General features: G+C 40.5%; 1 protein-coding gene across 1 annotated transcript in view; it reads left to right on the forward strand.

Annotated features, from left to right (window-relative positions):
- Positions 1-399: 399 nt before the first annotated feature.
- Positions 400-22,736, forward strand: part of Rnf169 (ring finger protein 169) — a 57,544-nt gene continuing 35,207 nt past the window's right edge. Inside the window, 2 exon segments of the mRNA XM_027407762.2 lie at positions 400-836; positions 839-886. Coding sequence (XP_027263563.1) covers positions 434-836; positions 839-886 — 451 coding nt within the window. The 5' untranslated portion in view covers positions 400-433.

Consider the following 22,736-nt stretch of genomic DNA (forward strand, 5'->3'; position numbering starts at 1 on the left):
ACTCACTCAAGACTTTTGGTCATGGTAGGCCTCATTTCAATCACGACAAGATGTTGTGGTCCTGAAGAAAAAGCACGGGGCCCTTACTCAGTGAGCCACTTAGGCAGGTTTCTGGATAGCTTACGTAGATGTAATTACTTTATAAAGCTCCATATAGCTCAGACTTTCCAAATAAATTCAGTTCGCAGCCTCTCCGGTCTCAGTGCTAGAAACAGCCAAGACTGGAGGGCGGGCTGAAGGCCGGATACATAAAGAATAACATTAAATATTAATAAGCAGTCTTCTGCTAAACTAGAGGTTCAGGGAGGAACGGCCCCAAGCCGACGAGGTCCTCGCCCCCTCATGAATATGCAGATAGACTGCCGGCCGCGCACAGCCCCGCCCTTTACTCTTCTCTCAGCGCAACGGACTCTCCCTTCAAACGGGAAACAAGATGGCGGCGGCAGGTCCGAGCACTCGGGCTTCTTCCGCGGCAGCCACAGCGGCTCTGAGTCGGCGGGGCCGGCGGGGCCGCTGTGACGAGATGGCGGCAGCGAAGCCCGGGGCTCCGGGCCCGGCCTCTAGCCCCGCGCTGTTGGTGTTGCCACCACCGCCACGACCGGAGGAGTCGGGCTGCGCCGGGTGCCTGGAGACCCCGGGGGAAGTGGCGGCCCTGCCGTGCGGCCACTCGCGGTGCCGAGGCTGCGCCTCACGCGCGGCGGGCCCTGGCTGCCGTCGCTGCCGTCCCTCGGGCTCCCGCCGTCGGGCCCGCGACGACGGCCAGGCCGCCGCGGAGCTGCTGGGCGAGCGCGCCCGTCGCGGACAGCCGGAGCGCTGCCGCCAGCGCCGGGACGGGGGGCGGCCGCCGCGGGGCCCAGGCCGGACCCGGAGCCGCGCGCGGAGCCAGGTGGAGCCTCCCCTCGCCCCCTTGGGGTCCCATCCAGGCCCAGCCACCCGGGTCTGGCCTGGTGAGCGGGGTGGAGGATCCCGGGCCCTACTGGAGCGGGTGTGGAGAGTTCTCCTGGGGTCGCGATCGGGTTCTGTCCTGGCGCAGTATGTGTTGGTGAATGTTGAACTTTGGAGCGAACTGCGGGCGTGTTGCATTTGGAGGGGCAGTGAAGGGACCCCGCGCCTTGCGTAAGTCAGAAGTTTGGAAGGAAACAATTCTTGGAACAAGTTAAGGGCATGTTGAAGTTGGTGCGTGGAGGGGGAGGGGCCCCGGAGGATCCCAGAAGCGCTTGTTTTAGTGGTAGGCGGAGGGCTTGGGGTCTTGTTGGAAGAAGGATGTCTTTTCCTGTGCTCGAGTGGATGAGCGACGGGTGTTGGGTATCCCAGGCTCGGGGGGGGGGGGGGGAACATTGAATTGGAATCTGTGAAACGGGCTTTGCAGACTTGAGAGCAGAGAGGGCTGGAGGATGAGCTCGCTTGTGTAGTTCTTCTCATGCAATCTTGAAAAAAATACATGCTTATCGCAGAGCCTGGCACATAGTGAGGATGAGATAAAGGCCATCTATTTATATTTGTGATAATACTAATCATAAACGCCAGGAGTGCTCGATGAAAAAGCAGGGTGGGATTTAAGATTGGTTGGCTGGGGTGGTTTTCTGTCGTTCTGTGTAGGTTTCCGTCTATGACGCTGGCATTTTAAAGTTCTGTTGTAGGACTCTTGGCCTGAACTCCTTTTCCTTTCTCAGCAGCGGCAGACCATCACTTGTTGGTGCTGAAGTCTGAGGTAGAAAATCCTTTTTGTAACACAAACCAAGATTTAGACTTCTTTGGGGCACGCCCAGGCAACACTTCTACAACTGAGATTTTCAAGAAATGAAAAATCAGGGAATGCCGTTTGCTAGCCCTTTTATGTTAGGAATTCTGCCTTACATGGTTTTCTGTAGGAGAAGGCAGGCATTGCTCTGTATGAAAGTGCAGTTCCTAGAAACTACAGGATCCAGAATGCATCTGTTTTGGTTCAAGCAGAGACACCTGCACTTTGCTTTTCTGTCTAAGGGCTGAGATGGTCTGCATTTTACTTTCTGTGTTTCTTGTTATTCCTTTTAGAACATTACAGTTCTCTTGTGAAAGTTGTACCTTTATTTCGGTTTCATAGATGAGACTGAGGTCCAGAAATTAAGTAACTTGCCTAATGATGAAAGTCCAATTCCATCTGATTCTTGCTCAATTTAGTTTGCTTTAATTTCTGATATTATAAATATATAAGACAGTTTCTCTGGTCTTTACTACTACATTGACTGTATGGTCAAATAGGATAGCAGTTTTATTCCTACATCTCTAGGAGCAGTTGTGGAATATCTGCTTTGAAATTTGAGCTATGAAAGAGAATATTGCTTGTTGGTTTGTGTCAACTTTTTCCCCTTAAAGAACTTTGTTTTCATAAAGGACAGGTTATTAGTGGTTAAGGACATTGATTTAAAATGAGAGTCCATAGGATTTATTGAATTATTTAGTGTCTTCCAATTATATGCCTATCATAATAAAAAGTATTTTCCCTAAATTTCCTTTGGATCATCGAGTATATGCAACCAAATGTTTATTCAGGTAAGTAATTTTAGAAGACTAGCAAAATACTACTGAACTAGTCATGGTGATGAAAACTTGGGATCTCAGTATATTTGGGAACTGGACTCAGGAGGGTCAGGATTTCAAGGTTATTATCTGCTAAGTGAGAAGCTGTTCAAAAAACAAAACCTAAAAAAAAAAAAAAAAAAACAAAAAAATAAAAAATTTGCTGAATAGGGCTTGGGAGTTATATTTTAGCTTCAGTGGGTATTTACTGAAGTTATACACAATATTTTTAAATTAACACTTTAATGTATGTGTGTGTGTGTGTGGGGGGGTGCGGCAGCAAGATGGCACCAGCAGTGCCATGCCTGACTTGAGCTCAGTTCCAGGACTCACATAGTAAAGGGAGAGAAGTGACTCTGGAAAGTTGCCCTCTGACCTCCACATGGGTGTAGTGGCATATGGACACACCCCCAAAATAAATAAATAAAAATGTAGTTAATCGTGCTGACTGTGGTGGGACAAGCTTGTAATTCCACTATTGGGAGGTAGAGAATAAGACAGGATCTTAAATTCAAGATCTTCCTTGACTACATAATAAGTTAGGCCAGCCTGGGCTACATGGGACTGTGTCTCAGCAAAACAAAACAACCCCCCCCAAACTTATCATTTATGAGTCAGAGGCAAATAGAAGGTGAAAAGGTGCTTTCTCCTCATTTCTCCTGTCTCTAGTGTTTTGTTTACTCTTTCACAATTTGTTCATCTATATGAAATCCTTATTAAAATTAAAGTTTATGTTTTTGGCTTTTTTATACAAAAGGTTCTGTGTGTTGTGTGTGTGGATGTTACATGGACACACAGAGGACAGAGCAAGATGCCAGATACCTTCCTTTATACCAGTGATTTAAACCTTCCTAGTGCTGTGACCCCTAACATAAAATTATTTTCATTCTACTTCATGACTGTATTTTTGCTACTGTTATGAATTGTCATATAAATATCTGTGTTTTCTGATGGTCTTGGTCAACCCCTGTGAAAAGGTTGTTCATTCTCCAAGAAGGTTTCGACCCATAGGTTGAGAACCACTGCTTAAGCCTTATTGCTTTGAAATGAGGACAGCTTCTTCTGTGCTTTATTGCTTTGAGATGAGGTTCCTGATGGACCTGGAAGTTCTGCATTTTGCTAGGTTGACTGGTCAGCAAGATCTCAGAATCCTCCAGTGTGAGGTGACAGACACCTGTAGCTGTGCTTGGCTTTTTATAAGGGATTTGAACTTAGGCCCTCATTGCAGATCAAGCCACAGAGCCATCTCCCTAGTCTTGTAAGTTCCTTTTTTTTTTTTTTTTTTTGTTTGTTTGTTTAGTAATTCATGCATGCTAAAACAGGAAATGTCTTTAATATTATTATAATTGTATGGAATTTTATTAAATAGGTATAACATTTAGCCATCTATTGGTGAATGTTTGAGTGGAATCATATCTTTTTCTATTATAGTTTTTTCAAACTTAAAGATTTTATGTGTTTGAGTGTTTTGCCTGCAGAGTTTGTGTGTGTTTACCTGCTGCCCAAGGTAGCCCGAGGAGGGTATCAGATTCCCTGGAATTGGTGTCATAGGTGATCGAGAACAACTGGTGGGTGTGGGAACTGAACCTCTGGGAGAGTAGCTAGTGCTCTTAAGCATGAGCCATCTCTTCAACCCATAAATAATTTTTAAAAAGTTGTTTTGTAACAATGTACATTTTTTATGGAGAAGTCACCTACAGCTTCAACAGAGTTTTCAAAAGGGTTGCTGAAGAAAAGAAAAAGAAGTTAAGGACTGTTTCATTCTGGGTTCTCATTGTTCCAGAGAGAAGACTAAACTGGAGGGGAGAAGATACTAGTTACAAGTTGCAATGAGGTAGTAGATAAACAAAAGCTAAAAGAGTGACTGTGTAAAAAGACAAAACACAGACTCAGTGACAATGAAAGGTCCATGTTGACTTTGTTTTGTTCTTTGATAAGATCTCACATTATGTCTAGTCAGCCTGAATGAAACTCTCTATGTAGACCAAGGAAGCCTGGAACTTGTGACTCTTTTTCCTACTTCAATCTCCTGAGTGCTGAGCTACCAGCCTGGCTCATGATGGCTTTTAATGGAGACTGAAATATTTGCATTGTGATTTTGTGAGTAGTAACTACAGCATCAGGAGGTCATTTGTAGGAGCACGCATAGATTTAGAACTGTACAGAATCATTATATTTAAGCCTTATTGAAAATGATTAAAGAATTTGGAGAATTAAAGCCAAAGTTGCTTCCAAAATTATACTCTTTGATCTTGAAATGGGAATTTTTTAGTTTTTTGTTCTCTTCTAGGTAATGATTAAACTAATTAGCTACACAAAGGCTGATAACCATTTTAAGTTGGCAGATTTTTTTTCTATTTTTGTCTTAAAATTGATTTTCAAAAAATTAGTAGATGAAAAAGTGAATAGTACCTCATTTCTCCTTCCTTGTTGATCCCACAGTCTCCCTGCCCAAACATCCTGTTCACACTTCCTGTTCACTTGTGATTAACATACATTTTAAACATTTGCTTTCTGTGAAAAGCAAACAGTTCTGGACTGTTACTCAATTGTCAGACAACATCTGCTATGTGCACTGCCTAAAATGTTCTTAGGACTGGTGAATAATGAAACTATGTGATTGTGTAAAAGGAAGGGATTTCTCTGGTGTGTAAGGATTTGTTTCTAGATATATAAGGTGACTCATCCCTTTCTCCTAATGATATATATATGAGCATGTCCCTTTGTGTTGCAATAAGCAGGAACCATGTGCCTTGGGCTTGTTTATGTGTTTTACAAAATTCAGGTGAACATTACCTCACCATCTCTCTTACCAATGAAATGAATATCATGCAAAGAATTGCTCAGATCTATGGATTCAGATTGAGCAGCCCAAATTCAGGTAGTATTTGTTTCCTCCCTGACTTCTAGTTAATTTACACGAGTTGCCCACCTTGAATTCATTTATATGTGAATTTACTCAAGAATATGATAACCGTTTTCATCACATTTTATTTGATTAATTTACTGAATATTAGGTCCCTATTGTTTTTTTTTTTTTTTAAAGACACTCGATTGTTTGTTTTTATTGGTCAAAGTAAACCCAGTCTGGCCCAGGAGTGTCCAGGAGAGAGTGGAAGGATGGGGAACAGGACTTGCTGGGTGATAGTGGGCTTTGGACACCTTGCCCAAGAGTGAGGATGCACTGAAGAATTGCAAAGAGGAATTCACTTTTGCACTTTAGAGACTCTCTGATGGGGGTAAAGTAACATGTAAGTTGGAAACCCCAGTTGTTTTTGGAAGATGGTTAAAGTAGACTGCTCATAACCAGACAAACTGGTGAATGAATATAGAACAGTGACTTCAGAGACAGTAGTCAACAGACAGAGCTATCAAAACTTGAAAACAGAATGTAGTGAAAGTTAGAAAAGGCTCTAGTTGATGGCATTCATATAAATAAAAAGCTGCACAAAAGTGGGCTTATTAGAATGGGCAAAGGACTGGGAGATGAAGGGAAAAGGCTTCAGCAGTATGTACTACTCTTTCTGGCAGATAGTGAAAGAAAGGAGGAGGAAGCCATAACTAGCGGGAGAGTCCACCTCTACAGAAGGGGAGCAGAGCGGGTTTTATTTAGGACTCCAGGTGCCTTTGCAGAGTCCCCATGGGATTTTGGGAGAACCCGAGAGCTAAAGTGACAGAGATCATGTTTCTTTCTTGCTTCATACTGCAGGAATGACCACTTGTTTATGAATTGCTGCTGGCTTTCCAGGGCTGGAGATAATTTACCTCATTTTGGTAGAAAACAGTTAATGGTTAAAGGAGGTCAGGGCCAGGCCTACCTTGTAAATTGACACTGACTGAAGGCTTACAATGCTGAACACTATTCTGAATGTTTCCACATAATTCCTACTCAAACCTTTTGTGTGTGTGTGTGTGTGTGTGTGTGTGTGTGTGTGTGTGTGTGTGTGTGTGTATGGGGGCGGGGTGGACAGCCTCAGGTGTCATTCCTTAGATGCAATCTGGCTGAGTCTCTTGTCTTGGAACTCTTTGATAAGACTATTCTGGCTGACCAGAAAGCTCCAGGGACTGCCTGTCTCCACCTCCCAGTGCTGGCATTACAAGCTGGCATGCTATCTTTTAACATGGTATCAAACATAGACCCTCATGCCTTCATGACATGCTCTTCACTGACTGAGCTAGTTTTTTTTTAGCCTAGTTTTTGTTAATTTTAACTCTAGATATGGAAGGTGATCCCTGGTTTATTGGCATCTAAATATATGAACAGCTATTTTTCCCTCATCAGGATAACATCGTCTAGTTCTTCTGTGAGTAATGCACATAAATATGATTATTTCCTGTCTTAGTTTCTTTGTGTTTCAGTTTTCTGGTCCATAAAAAGCAAACATCAAAAGCTGTACCTAGTTGCTTGAAGGTTTAGGTAAGAATTATGTATAGCAGCATTTAGCATAGTGCCCAACATTTAAGCACTGAGTCAATGTCCATTTACTAGGTAGGTCCCTGTTCCTGACTGTGGATCAGGCTGCCTTGGGTCCATATGGTACAGTTCCTTTTTGAGTTCTGTAGACAGACCACCTGCTTCGAATTCTGCTCTTAGTTTTCTTGACATTGGTAGAGGTGTTAGCTTTTCTGTATGTGCGCTTCCCTGGCCCTGGAGGTAGGCCTGGCCCTGACCTCCTTTATATCCATATATAAATGGATATAATAATGACAACAATCCCTAGGGAGTATTGCAAGGATTAAATAAAATATCCAGTGTAAATGTTTAGCAGTGATATTTAAACAGTGAAACCAGTTTTTTTAAAAAAAGGAATATAATATTTCTGTTTGTTTTGTCTTATTCCAGTGTGTTAGTTTTTGTTTTATCTTATTATATTTTATTATCTTATCCTTAGAAACCTGTTTGTTTTCTAATGGGAGACAAAAGGGGTGGGTCTGGAGGGGAGAGAAGATGGGGAGGAACTGGGAGGAACAGAGGGAGGGAAACTAATCAGAAAAAAAAATCTATTTTCAATACAAGGAAAAAAGAATGGAATAGATATTAGCATATGAATGTTTGTTTCTGTTGTACACGTGCATTTGGCATGATCTAAGGGATGTGGTAAAATATGTTTCTTACTATAGATTGTGTTTAAAAAAGTTTGAATGCCATTGGCTAGGTTCTGTCTAGCAGTCCATAGTATTCTCAGTAATGTTAGCTACTTGTTAAGAACTTTAATCTCTACTAGATACCTACCATAAAATTGTGTGTGTGTGTGTGTTTGGGAATCTAGTGCAGAGTTTTTTTGTTTTTTTTTATTTTTACATCTGCTGGGGAAATGATTAGGTTCTTTAGTTTTATGAAGCCTTTGGTGACTAGATTTGACCTAAAGTGCTGAGATCAGGGATGGGGTTCAGGGAGGGTGGCCTGATGTCTGTGGTGCTATACTACCTGACACACAGTAGGTTCTTGACCCCAGCTGCAGCTGAACCATGGACCCAGACATGGCCCTCAGTAGCAGCTTGGGTCCAGATGACATCTGGTTCCAGGTAGAAACACTGGCTGGTCAGATCAGGCCCCCAGACACCACCAAGGCCTCAGGTTGCAGCCCCAATCCCAGGCTTCTGTGCGACCTTTGGTGGAAATATGAGACTTGGACTTCAGCAGCAATCGGGTCTGGACCAGCAGTATTCTTGTGTATTTATACTTTTACTGAGATCAGAATGATTGTAAAATACATACATGATTAGTAATATCTTCCACTCACTACTAAAGTGTAACTATTTGCATACAGAAAAGTATTCTGGAAAAAAGGTAGTACTGAACAGTAGTGTATATGAATGTGAATTCTGGCTTGAGGCCCTGTAGTAGCTGTGAGGCTTTGGGCAAGCTGCTTAAGCTCTGCACCTAAAACTCTTCATTTTTAAATTTGAATAATTGTTGCATTGGAAAGTGGTATGGATTAGGTGAGATTGCACATGTTAGGTGCTTAGAGAAAGCAAATATCTAATGTTAACTTTTCATTATTTGTTAATGTATTCATTAATTATTATACCAAGCACATTATTATACTAGGAATAAAGAGAAGAGTAAACCACAAGCTTCTCTGAAGACTGTTGAGAAATTTGTCACACAGTAAGTATACAGAATGGATTTATGGAGAGCAAAACCTAGGTATGGAGAAACTTAGTAGTCATTTGCATTCAGTATAGGAAAATAAAATAGCACAATGAGGGCTGGAGAGATGGCTCAGCAGTTAAGAGCATTGGCTGTCCTTACAAAGGATCGGGTTCAGTTCCCAGGACCCACATGACAGCTCACAACTGTCTGTAACTCTAGTTCCAGAGGATCTGACACCCTCATATAGACATACAAAAAGACAAAAAAAAAAAAATAGCACAATGAAGTGATAATATATGCTATTGTTTTTGCATTTCAGAGACAATGTTAATGAGGATAACTTTGCCAGAGTTTTTATTTGCTGTTCCAGTTAGCACTAACTGTCAAGTTGATATAAACTAGAATTATCTAAGAGCAAGACATTGATTTAGGAATTACCTAGATCAGGTTGGTCTTTGGGCATTGTTATGTGTGTGTGTGTGTGTGGGGTGGTTGTTTGGTAACTAATTGATACAGGAGGGCCCAGCTCACTGTGGATGGCACCAGCCCTAGGCAGGTGTTTCTGGCCTATATAAGACAGCTAGCCAAGCATGAGCCTGGGAGTGAGCCAGAGAGCAAGCTAGCAAGCAGAGTTCCTCCATGATTTCTGCTCCAAGTTCCTACCCTGCCTTCCCTCAGTGATAGACTGTGATCTGGAAATGTAAGCCAAATAGCCACTTTCCTCCCTAAGTTGCTTTGGTCAGGGTGTTTTATTATATCGAGAGAAAGAAAACTAGAACATGTATGAATATTGTGTATGGTTTGTGTGCAAATTCAGGCTTATGTTTAATCATCTAAATGTCTCAAATTTTAGAGTCTGGGAAATTTCTGTTGCTTTTATTGCATCACGATTTTACTTAAATTTATCCTGTAGTGTGTGAAATCTGTGTCTCTTGTTCATGTAATTCTTTCATGATGCCGAGTTTCTGACTGAAATAAATAGGCTTGTTAATAATATAGGATATGAAGGGCTTGTCAGATTTAGGTATTGTTCACTATATGCAGGAAAATTTTGGAGGTAGAATAATTATCATTTATGGAATTTACTTTGCCTATATGCTAAGGCTTTGTGTTACATTTAATGAGAATTCCTAGTATATGTAAGTCACTTGACTAGGTTCCTAGAAAGGGTGAACTTGAGAGCAAAGTGTATTAAAAAGGAGGAATACCAAGGCAGCAGTGCTCTTTTGCACTTAAGTGTGCTTCCTTCTGTTTTGAAGAATACAGCCTAAGAAGCTTTAGGGGTGGTGAGATGGTAATGCAAAGGACAGTGTTTGCTGTTACTCATTCCATTCTTTCCAGGGGGAGTGGATGGCACTGCCATAAAGACACAGTAAGCTGCTCTATCCTGGATTCAGTAAGGCTCCTTAGATATTTTGATTTTAGAGATCCTTAGTGCTTAGACATTAAGTGTAGATTCTTTTTGCACAGTGGATTATGTCCATCCTTTGAACTGTTTTGCATCTGTACTGTATAGCCATCCTTGGCTAATCTAGAGGTGTGTTTGGGCATTTTTAAAAGCATTTGGTACAGTAGTTGGATGAAAACAATCACATAAACAAAACCAACAGCAGCAACAGAAGACTCCAACAGAATGGGCTGAATTGAGAACTAAAAACAAGATTGCAGAAACATCATCTTCATAAGTTTGTTGTAAAGGGAACAGAGAATCAGTACCTGTGGGGTAAGAGCTTAAGAAGCTTTTCTCTTTGAGATAGGTGATATCACGTCACCAATAGATATGCTACATTTGTGTATAATGGTAGAGGGGAGAAATTGATGGTTCCAGAGACTTTGAGTAGAGAAAACTGAATGTGAAGTTTATATTCTCATTGGATAATTGAACAGACACTTTTTTGAAGGCCCTGAATGACACTTGGATATATACCTGTAGATTATCTGTCTTCGTCCTTAGGCAGCAAGGCAGATTCAAGCCTTCATAGCATGTGTGATACACGCTAGTGCATTTACAGAATGCTGTGAGTGAGCATCAGGCAGGTAATGTGCTTCTCTCTGGGTTAGTAGAAAACTCTTGGAAAGGAGAAGACAGAGAATGGGTTTGAGGTATAGATAGAGGATCATAATACAATGAAGGAGAGAAAATGTATTTTAGGAAAAAGTAGCATGTGTGAAGTCATGGTGTGGTTCAAGTATGACATTAGGAATAGTGCTGTGGGTGAGGGCTGGGGACAGGTACTGTTGTAGCAAGGGTAAAAAATATACTTGGGATAGTAGTTTTGGGGTCCCATTAAATAGATCTTGGAGGGAGTTATGGAAGTGCTCTGACTCTGAGCTTTATCACCTCCAATAGTGTGTGTGTGGGGTGTGTACTAGTTTGGGTTTAGCACACATTTATGATTTACTCCCATTTCTCCCCTCATGCTGCAGAGCATGTGCTTAATTTAACATTAGATTCTCCTTTCGGAGGGCTGGCTGTGGTGGTTAATACCTATCATCCCACCCCTCAGAGAGACTGACACCAGGGGATCGTGTGTTCAGGGCCCATGGTGAGACAGGCTATCTTCACATTCTCTATTCAGATGTTCCGTCTGACACAGTGTAGTTTTGAGGTTTGTTGGATAGGTGCATACATACATGGTAAGTTGAGACTGTTTTGATAGTGACTCTTGTTGCCTGTGCATCCCTGCACTTAATGTAAGTTTTGATGAGGTATGTATTTCCCCTTTACCTGCCAGGGACATGCTCCAAGACTCCAGTGCATGTCTGCAGCTGTGGGTAAGATGAAGCCCTGTATTTGCTGCTGTTTCTTAAACACACGTTTAACTTTTCTCAGTGTAGCTGGTTCCAGTGCTGTGTTCAGCTGCCCACAGACAGCTGTGGTGTGTTTTCTTGTCTGAAGTTCAGTATGTAAAAGACCCAAGCTTCTTGTCTCTCTTTGTTATCAAGGTTTTAATCATTTAAAACCTTTTTCACATTTATTTTGTGTGTGTGCCTGTGGGAGCACATGCATGTACCTTTGTGTATACCACAGTCTGTATGGAGTCAGAGGACAACTTCGGAAGTCACTTCTCTCCTTCCACCATGTAGGTTTCTGGGATTGAACTGATGTTATCAGGCTTGGCAAGCACCTTTGCCCTCTGAGCCATCTTGGTGGTTCTCTTTTAACCTTTTTAGAGAGTATTTAACACCCGTGGGTCTATTAGGCTTGTCTCTTCCTTCTTATTTCTCTTTTGTTCTTAGGACCTATGTGTCATTCACTCAATAATAATTGCTCTAACTTAATCTCCTCCCATCCATATCACCACTTTTAGAGGAGTTTCATGTCACTGTACCCATGTCCCTCAGAGGCAGAGAGAAATGCATTGTTTTGTATCTAGAACTAACCCTTGGGCTGTAGTCCCCATCTTTTAGCCTCCCAGCAACTGCTCCCATCCCATCACCTCCACTCACATTGCCTCCCATTGCTGTCCACCGCTTCCTGTGTCCCACTCTCGCTGGGCACTTATTTAGTTTATGAGTAGCTTTCTTGTCTTTGCCAGCACTTTTTCGTGATACCTGCCATAACTCACCTCCTCCAGGCAGCCTGGCCTTTCTTACTATGTCAGCTCCTGTGGATCCTTTCTTTTTCAGATTTATTTGTATATCCACATTTGCTTTATAATGTGCTTCATCTCATAATTTGAAAATATAGTTTGGTCTCATTTATGCTGTGTGGTTTTATCATGAAATCTTATTTTTCTTACAGTGCTTATGAAGTATGTAGATTTTAAATTGTGCTGGCTACAGTGGAACAGATTGTAGCAGATAAAAACCCCTGCTGAGAATAACTAGAAGAGCCTTATTTAAAAAAAAAAAAAAAATCCTGTGAGAGCACTGTAAGGTTGCCAAGGCAGCCAGGGTTTCAGACATTAGTGGATTCTTGGCGAAGGGAAGAAGCAGCTAGTAAGAAGCAAGAAGCAGAGAGTCACATGTGCTCTGCTCATGGGCCTGAGGAGATAAACAGCATAGCTCGGGGTGCTACCCAGACCCAAGAGGCTAGGATTCTAATAAGGAGGGGAAGCATTCCCTGCCTACTGTCTCCAGGCATTTGCTGGCTGAAGTGGGTAGGGTGAAAGGCTTGGGAGCCTTACAGAGCCACTGAGAAATAGGAGGTCTTTTAGCTTTCCTTCAGGGTTGGAGGAAAATTTCCAGGAGATTCTGAGGAAGCTGGGCGTGGCTAATGGCAGGGATCCTTACTGGACCCCTGTGAAGTGAGAGCAAGGGCAGAGTAAGGTTTACAAAGTGTAGAGGCTGCAGGCAGTTTTGAGCCCGGTCATGTCCTGTTTAGATTGGGAGGTGATTTACTCATTTTGACTGAATGGAGAACATGGTGAACCTCAGTGGGAAGATGCCATCCAGAGCTGCTATATTTTTATGCACAGTGGATGACATCTTACCTCAAATCACCAGGCCAACTAAAAAGCTAGGAGAAAAGCAAACGTTATAGAACAACTGTTATAGAAATGGTGCCCCACTTATATAGTTGTTTGTTTAGTCAGTCTCAATTTGAAGGTCATTCAGATTATAGTTTTAAGTATTGTGATGATCTGCAATGAACATTCTTGTATGTAAGTCTTTGTCCTTGCACACATAAATATTTTTAAGATACAGTATCTTGGGCATGCTACCTCAGTTTGTGCAATTGCCTATGTGTGTCAATCATGTTGACTTAGAGGGCACTGTTTTCTTGGTGTCCTCCATCCCTCTGACTCTTACACTCTTTCTGTCTACTCTTCTTTGGGGTTCCATGAGTGTTCTGAGGTCTCTTATTCTCTGCATAATGTTTGGCTGTAGGTGTCTGTATTTGTTCCCATCTGTTGTAGGAGGAAACTGATCATGGCTGAGCACTGATCTATAAGTATAGTCATTTTATTGGTATTTTTTTGAAGACTAGTAGTGTTTGGTTTTACCCTAGGTCTATCTAGTTTCATGTTTTGGTCATCTAAGCAGTGTCGGGTATAGGTTCCATCTTGTGGAATGGGTCTTCAGTCAAATCAGGTATGGGTTGGTTACTCCCACAAACTTTGTGCCACCATTGCACTAGTATATCTTGCAGGCAGGACACCATTGTAGATCAAAGAGTTTGTGACTGTGTTGGTGTTTACATTTCTCTTTTGGTAGCCTGCAGAGTGCCTTCCTATACCAAAGATGCTAAAAAATATAGGTGAATGCACCATGTAGGCACCAGCTCTTCTTCTCCGTGTTTAAAATGTTGTCTTCAGCAGTGGGGCCTTGCTGTCAGTTGGTAGAAAGCAACCTTTAGTCTTAGCAACAACTTGGGTTGTTTGGGGATTCATGTGGGACCCCTTTGGCCAACAACTCAATTAGATGTAATCCAATCCTGGTATTGGAAGCTTTATTTGATGACAAGAGATGACCATTTGAGGCTCTGTCTCCCCCACTATTTGGCTATTTCATTTAGATCACCTTCATATGTGTTTGTATTTTAGGAAGTTTTTCTGTATTAGATTTCCATACTACTCCAGGACCTGCATGGGTCTGTACTAGTTGGGGTCTGAAAGTTGAAAGGGAAAGGAGGCACATGCCCCCTTCCTTAAATCAGAAACAATCTCCAATTGATAAGCACTTGCAAATATAAATTTAGTTTCCTCAAAGTGAATTTCACTGGGGAAACAAACTACTCTTAAAGAGTAGACTGCATGACCAGCAGTAGGTAGCCAACAGAAAAATGAACTATATGGCATCTTTGGAGGTTCCTTGTCTCATAATGTCATGTCAGAACTCTTTTTTTTTTTTAATTATAAGTTTTTAATGAGTTTGAGTCTCACAGAGGACCTACCTAGCTATAGAGGCCTGAAGGAACCATGGTGTCACCCTCTGTGGGCTTCTGTTCTCTGAGCACAGGGACACTTTTGTGAGATTTAAGTGAAATGTCACATGAAGTGGAGATGAATTTCAAAATATCACAAAGAGAGGCCACAGTCACAGGGGACCCCTGCCACCAAATTCAGGTCTGAGAAAAAGCCCTGCCAGGGCATGTGGAGTAGCATTAGCATCAAAACTCTTCTTTTTATTTTATGTTTATCTTATTAATTTTAAATGTTATATATTTCTACTCTCATTTTACCCAACAGGACTTTTACATAATGTGTTATGGCTTCCAGTTTAGTGTTTTTATGGGATTCCTGAGTGTGCAAACAAATGAGTCTCTGCTTCCTGTGCCTGCTCTTGGACTCTTTTCCTTTTGTTAGTTTGTTTTGTCCAATTCCAATGTATTTTTGTTTTATCTTATTATTATCCCATAGAAGCCTGTTTGTTTTCTAATGAGAGACAGAAAGGGGTAGATCCGGATGGAAAGAGAGGTGGGGAGGAGCTGGGAAAAGTAGAGGGAAACTGCCATCAGGGTATTATGTGAGAAAAAATATTTTCAATTAAAAAAATACAGTATCCTTACCAACTCTTGTCTGTACCAAACTTTTTGAACTTTGCCAACCTGCTACATTAATAGTATTTTGTTTTTAAAGGTTTTTATAGTTTGTATAACCTAGGCTATAATTTCTTATGTTCTTTGTTAGGTATGTGCGCGCGCGCGCGCGTGTGTGTGTGTGTGTGTGTGTGTGTGTGTGTGTGTGTGTGTGTTAGTATGTGAGAGCACAGATTTGAATCCAGATTGCCTGGGTTTCAGTCATGGTTTTCTTACAGCACTGGGGCATTAACAAATTAAAATCTCTGTACCTCAGTTTCTTCATCTAGAAAATGGTAATAGACAGCACAGAGACATTATGATTAGTGAGTTAGACATGGGCCCAGCATACCCTGAGTTATTGAGGGATGGTTTACTTTTAGCCTGGTACAAGTTGAATAAGGATAGTGGCTGAGAAGAGTGAGTGAGAGTAGATGGTTGAGAGCATTTTAGGTGTAGACATAGGGCAGAGCCATAAACTGTTGATGTCAGGAAGGAACAAGGTGATATAGACTGCAGAGGTGGCAGAGACTGCATACCATGACTGTCTTATATTGCATTGAAATGTAAGTAGTATAGAACCAACTCTGGTGGTTATAGACAATTGTCCCTTTATGTTTGAAGAGAATGCAACACTCCTCACTTAACCATTTCTTTTTCAGTAGAGATTAATCTAAATTTTTTGTATGGTGGTAAATAACTAACCAAATGCTTTAACAGCTTACAGCCTTTTGAATTCATTGTTTTATATCATGTCTATAGTTCTACAAATGAGGAAATTCATGACAAGAGGGTTTTTTTGTTTGTTTGTGTGTGTTTGTTTGTTTGAGACAGGGCCTCTCTGTGTAGTCCTGGCTGTCCTGGAACTCACTCTGTAGACCAGCAGACTGGGCTTAAACTCACAGAGGTCTGCCTGCCTCTGACTCCCGAGTGCTGGAATTAAAGGCATGCCCCACCATGCCTGGCCTGCCAAGAGGGTTTTAAAAACAACGAGTCAAGGACAAATAGCTAGTCAATGAGAATATTCTCACTAAGATTTAAGACTTAATAGGTTTTTATGATTGAGTAAATCCCAAATTCTCTTTTATTCTGTTACATTCATAAGAAATCAAACATCATGATGGGGGTCTTCAGTCATGTCCAGGAACTAGAGGACAGTTGACTTTGTCCTTTGGGGATGGTAAGCTAGCATTTTCCAACACAGTAGAGTAGGGTTCTTTTTTCTAATACTACATTGAAGGACTAGAGAGTAGGCTTAGTGGTTAAGAGCATTGACTTCTCTTCCAGAGGACCCAGGTTCAGTTCCCAGCACCCACACAGCAGTTCACAACTGTCTGTTATTCCAGTTCCAGGGGATCCAGTTCCCTTTTCTGGCATCCACAGGCCCCAGGCAAACACATGGTACACAGACTTACATACAGACAAAATACCCATACACAACAAATAAAAATAAAAAAGTACTACAGTGAGTGTGGATGTTTTTTTTTTTTTTTAGTGACACTGGACTTGCTGCAAGCAGCAAAATGTCTGTCTTGTATTTCATTTGTTTTTATTAACAAATCACTAGTCACCCTGCCCCAGAGAATGCTATCTTAACTAGGGTTCTCTTAACCCTACCTTAACTAGGACCTTTAAGGATGTTTTTCTGTTCTTAGAATTTACATTAGACTAAAGTAAGTCCTGTGCTTAGGTTCTTGACCCCAAGTGTGTATCATCCTTAGGACATCTTGTCCCTTGGGAGTTTCTCTTCCTGGTATGCATAGTCAGAGGGCAGGCAGCAGGAAATTCTGTCAGCTCCTGGATTTGTTTATGAATGGGGATATTCTGTGCTTGCATACACCCAAAGTCTGTCCAGCACTTCTTTCTTTAAGGGAGGGAAGCATGAGTGGTTCTTCCTGTGCTACTGAAATTGAAACACTTGAGAATCATTGAACAGTTGGTAGATGTTTTCCTAGGTAGACACTTTTAACCAACTAAGCAACAATGCCTCATGGGATTGGCAGATTTTTTTTTTTTTTTAACCACCTCTGCAAGAGAGGGTTGTACTGCTTTTCCTATTGGCTGTGATGCCTTGTTTCACTACTTGTAGTAATGTTGCTGGCATGTCAACCTCAACTTCCTCTTTTGGGGTGGAGGAAGCTGACATATAATCCTAGGAAGGTTAAGGAAGTAAGGAAAAATTAAGCAAAATCCCACATCATCAGATACAAACTATCTTATGACTCATGGAACCCAATGGTTCATACTAACTAATAATGTTAAGTGTCTATTACATAGTCTCCATTCAACTGGGAAAGAATGATTTGAAAGAGGACCAGTAAGATGGTTCAGCAGACAGATTGCATATTGCTAACCCTGACCACCTGAGTTTAATCCCTGGGACCCACACAGTGGAAGGAGTGCTGACTCTGAGGCTGTCCTTTACCTCTTTATGCACACAGTAGCACACATTACCCCCTCCTATAAGTTAATAAACATGCAATAAAAATTTTAAAAGGAGAGCTTGCTTTCATTTTCTTACCTTTGCTTGTGCTCATTTTCTCCATGCTCATCCAGACAGATTAAAATGCCACACTTAATGGAGGTTCAGAGACTTAAAAAAATGATTTATTTACTTAATATTCATGCAGTGTTCTGCCAGCATATATGCCTACATAAGAGGGCACCAGAAGAAGGCACCAGATCTCATTATAGGTGGTTGTGAGCCACCATGTGGATGCTGAGAATTGAATTCAGGACCTCTGAAAGAACAGCCAGTGCTCTTAACCTCTGAGCCATCTCTCCAGCCCCAGAGATGTTGTTTTGATGTTATAATTACTCTAAGCCAAATAGCATTTTACCTGTAAGATTGAACTGTAGTAGAGTTTTACAGATTTTAGAGGAGTATTGGCTAGGAAATAAGAATGAATTAAAAGTTGATATTGAACCAATGTGTAATACTGCTATCATTTCTCAGATACAAACTAGGACCTAAAGAATTTAGAGCTAGGTATTTAGTAGTGCACACTTGCATACCAGCATCCAGAAGGCTGAGGCAGGAAGATCTTAAAGTTATCCTTGGCTACACTGTGTGTGTGTGTGTGGTTTACAGTTCAGCTTTAGATACCAGGAGCACTTAGAGGACTCAGCATGTAGTTGAGCTCATAGCTGTGATCTAGGGCAGCGAAAGAGTACTGAGCAAAATCAACAGAAAACAGTTTTCAGGACAAAGTCTGGGGAAATTAGGTACAGGCTTCCATAGTTTTCTCTCAGCGGAGGCATGCAAGATGGGTATTACTCCACTGGCAAAGAAAGTGGAGCAATGCATGAAAGTTACCAACCAGGAAAACTTACTGGAGTCTTACTACCTAGCGCTTTTTGTTGAGCATGTATCAAAATTTCATACTCCTTGTAGGTAAGCAGGTATTTCTAGAGTCAGTGAGGTGCAACAAACCATTCTTACTGATAATGTCAGGGAGGGTAGGGGCCTACCTAAAATCCAAGTTCAAGGCATCAGCCAAGGGCTAGCTTTGTAGACAAGCCTTCATAATGACAGGCAGTTAGGTCTTTGATATCTATCTTTTTGGCAATGTGTGATTTGTATGTATTTGATATTTAGTTTATAGTGTGTGCTCATTAACTGTTGCATATTTTTATTGTAAAACTTTCATTTTGTATTTTTGACCTAACTCAGGTTGATTTTGAATTCAGTATGTAATCTGGGCTGAACTGGAATTCACAATGATCCTTCTTCAGTTTCTTGAAAGCTAGGGTTACAAGTATATGCCACACACGAGGCCTATTGTAAGGATTCTTCATTGACTGCTAGCATTAATACTACTGTTTTCCTATGAGGTAGATTAGTTTTTTGTTTTTTTGTTTTTTTTTTTTTTTAAAGCATTATACTTGGGGGATGGGGATGGTCCCTGCAGGCTTTACAGCTGGCAGGGAAATAATCCCAGTGAGGGAAGAATGAAACTCAGTTCAGCCCAATTTAGGTAACTAGTACTGGGCCAAACTTTGATAGTCTGAGTTGGTTTATTTTAGCCAAATTTTAGCACAGCACGATTCTGGAAAAAGTTTTTTTGATAACAATTAACTCAGTCCCATGAGTATAGCAGAGCTTAAGACATGTTTACATTGAAATTCTTTACAAAGCACATCTATCTTCTTTCACAAATGTGGGTACTGTTGACTCAGAAATAGTGCCCAGGATTTAGAGTCTAGGGAAAATGACTATAGGAAACATAATGCTTGTGGTGTCTGGATTGCCTTGGCCCTAAGATGACATAGAAGTTTCTTAGACTGTTTCAAAGCACAAGTGGCATCACTCCTTAGAATGGGTTTTATGACCTAGAAGCAATGCTCAAGATTTAGGTAGAAAGGTCTGGGATAAGCAAAACATACATTCTAGGGGAATACGGTAGGGCCTGCCTCAATAAATAGCAAGGGATCACCAGGGTTGTAAGCTACATTCTTTCCCAGCATTCCAGGAGGACAGGTAAAATCTTCCTTTGAAGAAACAAGTCTGCATGTTTCACTTTTCCTGGCTTCTTCAAGGCTTCTCTGTGTACACAAGGACTTCTTGCACTCTACAATACTTCTAAAAAATATTGATGTGATTGTTATTATTGATGTAGAGTCTTATTATGTAGCCCAGGCTGGCCTCAGACCCAAGTTCTTCCTGTCTTACCCTTTGGTATTGAGATTACAGGCATGGGCCATGGGCCATCATTCTTAGTTAGCATTTTGCATTTTTAAATTATTCTAACCCAGTATTAAGATGATTTATGTCACTTCTAATGTTAGTGGGTATATGATGGCACCTACTCTTGTCATTTGATTTCAAACAAGTTAGGAATATAGTAAGATGTGATAGATCATAGTAATTGTGGTCTAATTGCATGTGAGATAGGTTGGCCAGTATTTTGATTCATACTTAGTAGATAAGGAAACTGAGGCAAAGAGAAGCTTTAACATTTCTGAATACTTTCACTTCAAGTGCCTAAACCTGATATTATGAACATGTCTGCAGGGTTTGTGATGCCAGATGCTGACTTCCTGTTTAGCCTTACATGAATTTCTTAATAAATGTTCCAAAGTGAACTTAGTCTTTTGTGGAATATGCATATAAAAACAGCTAGGTTAGGTCTGTGTTTCTTATAAGTTTAACTTGCTAATAAAACCAAGTTTATAGGGTAAAGAACATGGTACCATTAATATCAGTTATAATCCTGTATTTAATAAATTGTGCTGTATTCCACTGTCTGAAATAATTTACAAAAAGTTTTCGCTCTCCTTATACTCATTTGATCCTTATAGCTTAAAGTGAATGATGTCATTAATTAGAATTGTATTTACTATTATTCTGATTTTATAGAAGAGGAAATTGAGCTTGACTTATCTGGGGCTTATTTCTTGTCTAGGGTCAAGTTTTAAGTTTTAGATTATTTACAAGATGAGGATATTAAGCTCTCAATACTTGAAAGTTTTATTCACTTTTGAAATTAGTGTATACTAGTTATGCAAAACAGTAGAATTCATTGTGTGATAAATAACCAGCAAGAACTGTTTTAGACAGAAAATTTCCTAATGGTAAAGTTGTCGTTTTTTTTCCCCCAAGCTATCACTAAAGTATTTTTATTCTCTTGTGTTGGATAGTAGTCTTATTTATAGGCCTGGATGAGATTATGTTCTTTATGTTCTTCTCAAAATACTTAGAACTTTAAAAAGTGAATCCGAGAAGATTGTTTTGGTTTGTGCCAGAAGGAACTGTGATAGCATTGTGTCTTGGTCTCAAGGTTGTCCAAATATGATACAAAATGCAGAAGCCATAAAAGAACAAATTGAACCTAGGCATGGCATGCATGCCTTTAATTGCAATCCTAACACTTGGGAGTCTGAGGCAGGTGTATCTCTGAGTTCCAGTCAAAGAGCCTGTCTTAACAAAAAAGAAAGAACAATTTGAATAATGTATTACATAAGAATATCTTCCATAAGCAAAATCCACATAAATGATAGATAGGAAAAGTATTGTTCTTCACATGGTGTGACTTACATAGAGGGACTTTAACAAATGAAGAAGATGAGCTTAAGTAAGCAATAAAGGGAACCGATCTCAGGAAAGGTAAACTACTCTTAACTCTGTGGAAAGTCCTCAGTTTTACTCATGTAATGTCATTGTTGCTTCTTAGATTGACAAAGCTGAAGTTTGAACACTTGAGGTGTGCTGAACTGATGGCAATTTCATGCTGTGCTAGTGGGACCATAACCCAGTGTAGTCTTAGGAAGGTGGGTTTATTATCTGTTAAAAGCATAGTCATCTTTGTCTCAGCATTCAGTTGTTTGTCCTGTAGATACACAAGCAGCCATACAAAGGAGCGTATATGTAATACCAGTCATAGTGCTAACAGTTGCTGCAGATTGAAGTATGGTACCTGCATTTAGGTCTCTCTCTCTCTCTTTTTTAAATCTTTCTCTTTTTCTTCTTGGTTTTACTAGCTCCTGGTTTACTATTTATTTCAGAGTACTATATGAAAAATAGAAACAGCCAACCTTGTCAGTTGTAATAAACAGAAATCTACATTTGCAAATTTAATCAGGAAAGGGATTTAATGAGAAAAAATATTGGGTAACAGTTGGCTGTTGCGTACCTAGAAGGCTCAACTTGGAAAATGGTAGTCAGTGTTTTTTTCTTATTATTTTTTATTTTATTTTATTTATTTATTTATTTTGGCTTTTCGAGACAGGGTTTCTCTGTGTAGCTTTGGAGCCTATCCTGGCACTTGCTCTGGAGACCAGGATGGCCTCGAACTCACAGAGATCCGCCTGCCTCTGCCTCCCTAGTGCTGGGATAAAGGTGTGCACCACCAACTCCCGGCTGGTAGTCAGTGTTAAAGATGAGTCTTTATAGTATGGATTCTTTGAAACTGTTTGAAATGTCTTTGTAATGCAGTATATTATAAATATTTTTTATAGTTTCTTGTTTTCTTTAAATAATAAATATTCTATTCATTGTGTGGACACACATATGTAAATACGATCAAATGTATTATTGCATATTTTTCTGTTTATTTTTTACTACCTTTTTGGTTTGCCTAATGGATGTTTTTAATTGTGGCATATTAAATTTCTTACCATAATTTTATATTAATTTCTCCTTAAATTTTTATGTATTTGCTGTGTTGTAAGTTCATACAAATTCACTACTGTTATCTTTTTAATGAGTATTTTATCTTTTTAGATAAGTAAGGAAGTATATAAGTTTCCTTTGTGTTATAAAATACTGACCAAAATCAAAGTAGGCTAGAAGAGTTTATTTTAAAAGCTTATTCCCAAGAACTTGATGCCGAAACTGGAGAGGAATGCTGCTTGCTGGCTTAAGTACAGACTCACACTTAGTTAGCTTCTGTATACAGCCAGGACGACCTGCTCGGAGAATAGTGTCTGGGCATATTCCCACAGTGGACTGGGCCTTCCTGTGTCAGTTCACATTCAAGACCATCTCCCACAGACATGCCAGGAAGACTTTTTCAAGAGGGGCACCACTAAATGCTTTTTGTAGTAGGGGAGAGAGATTGGCCTTCATTTTGTAAGCATTGCCCTTTAATCATTAAATAGTTTCTCTTTTTACTCCTA

The sequence above is a fragment of the Cricetulus griseus genome, chromosome 3 (assembly GCF_003668045.3).
Source record: "Cricetulus griseus strain 17A/GY chromosome 3, alternate assembly CriGri-PICRH-1.0, whole genome shotgun sequence".
NCBI lineage: Eukaryota > Metazoa > Chordata > Mammalia > Rodentia > Cricetidae > Cricetulus > Cricetulus griseus.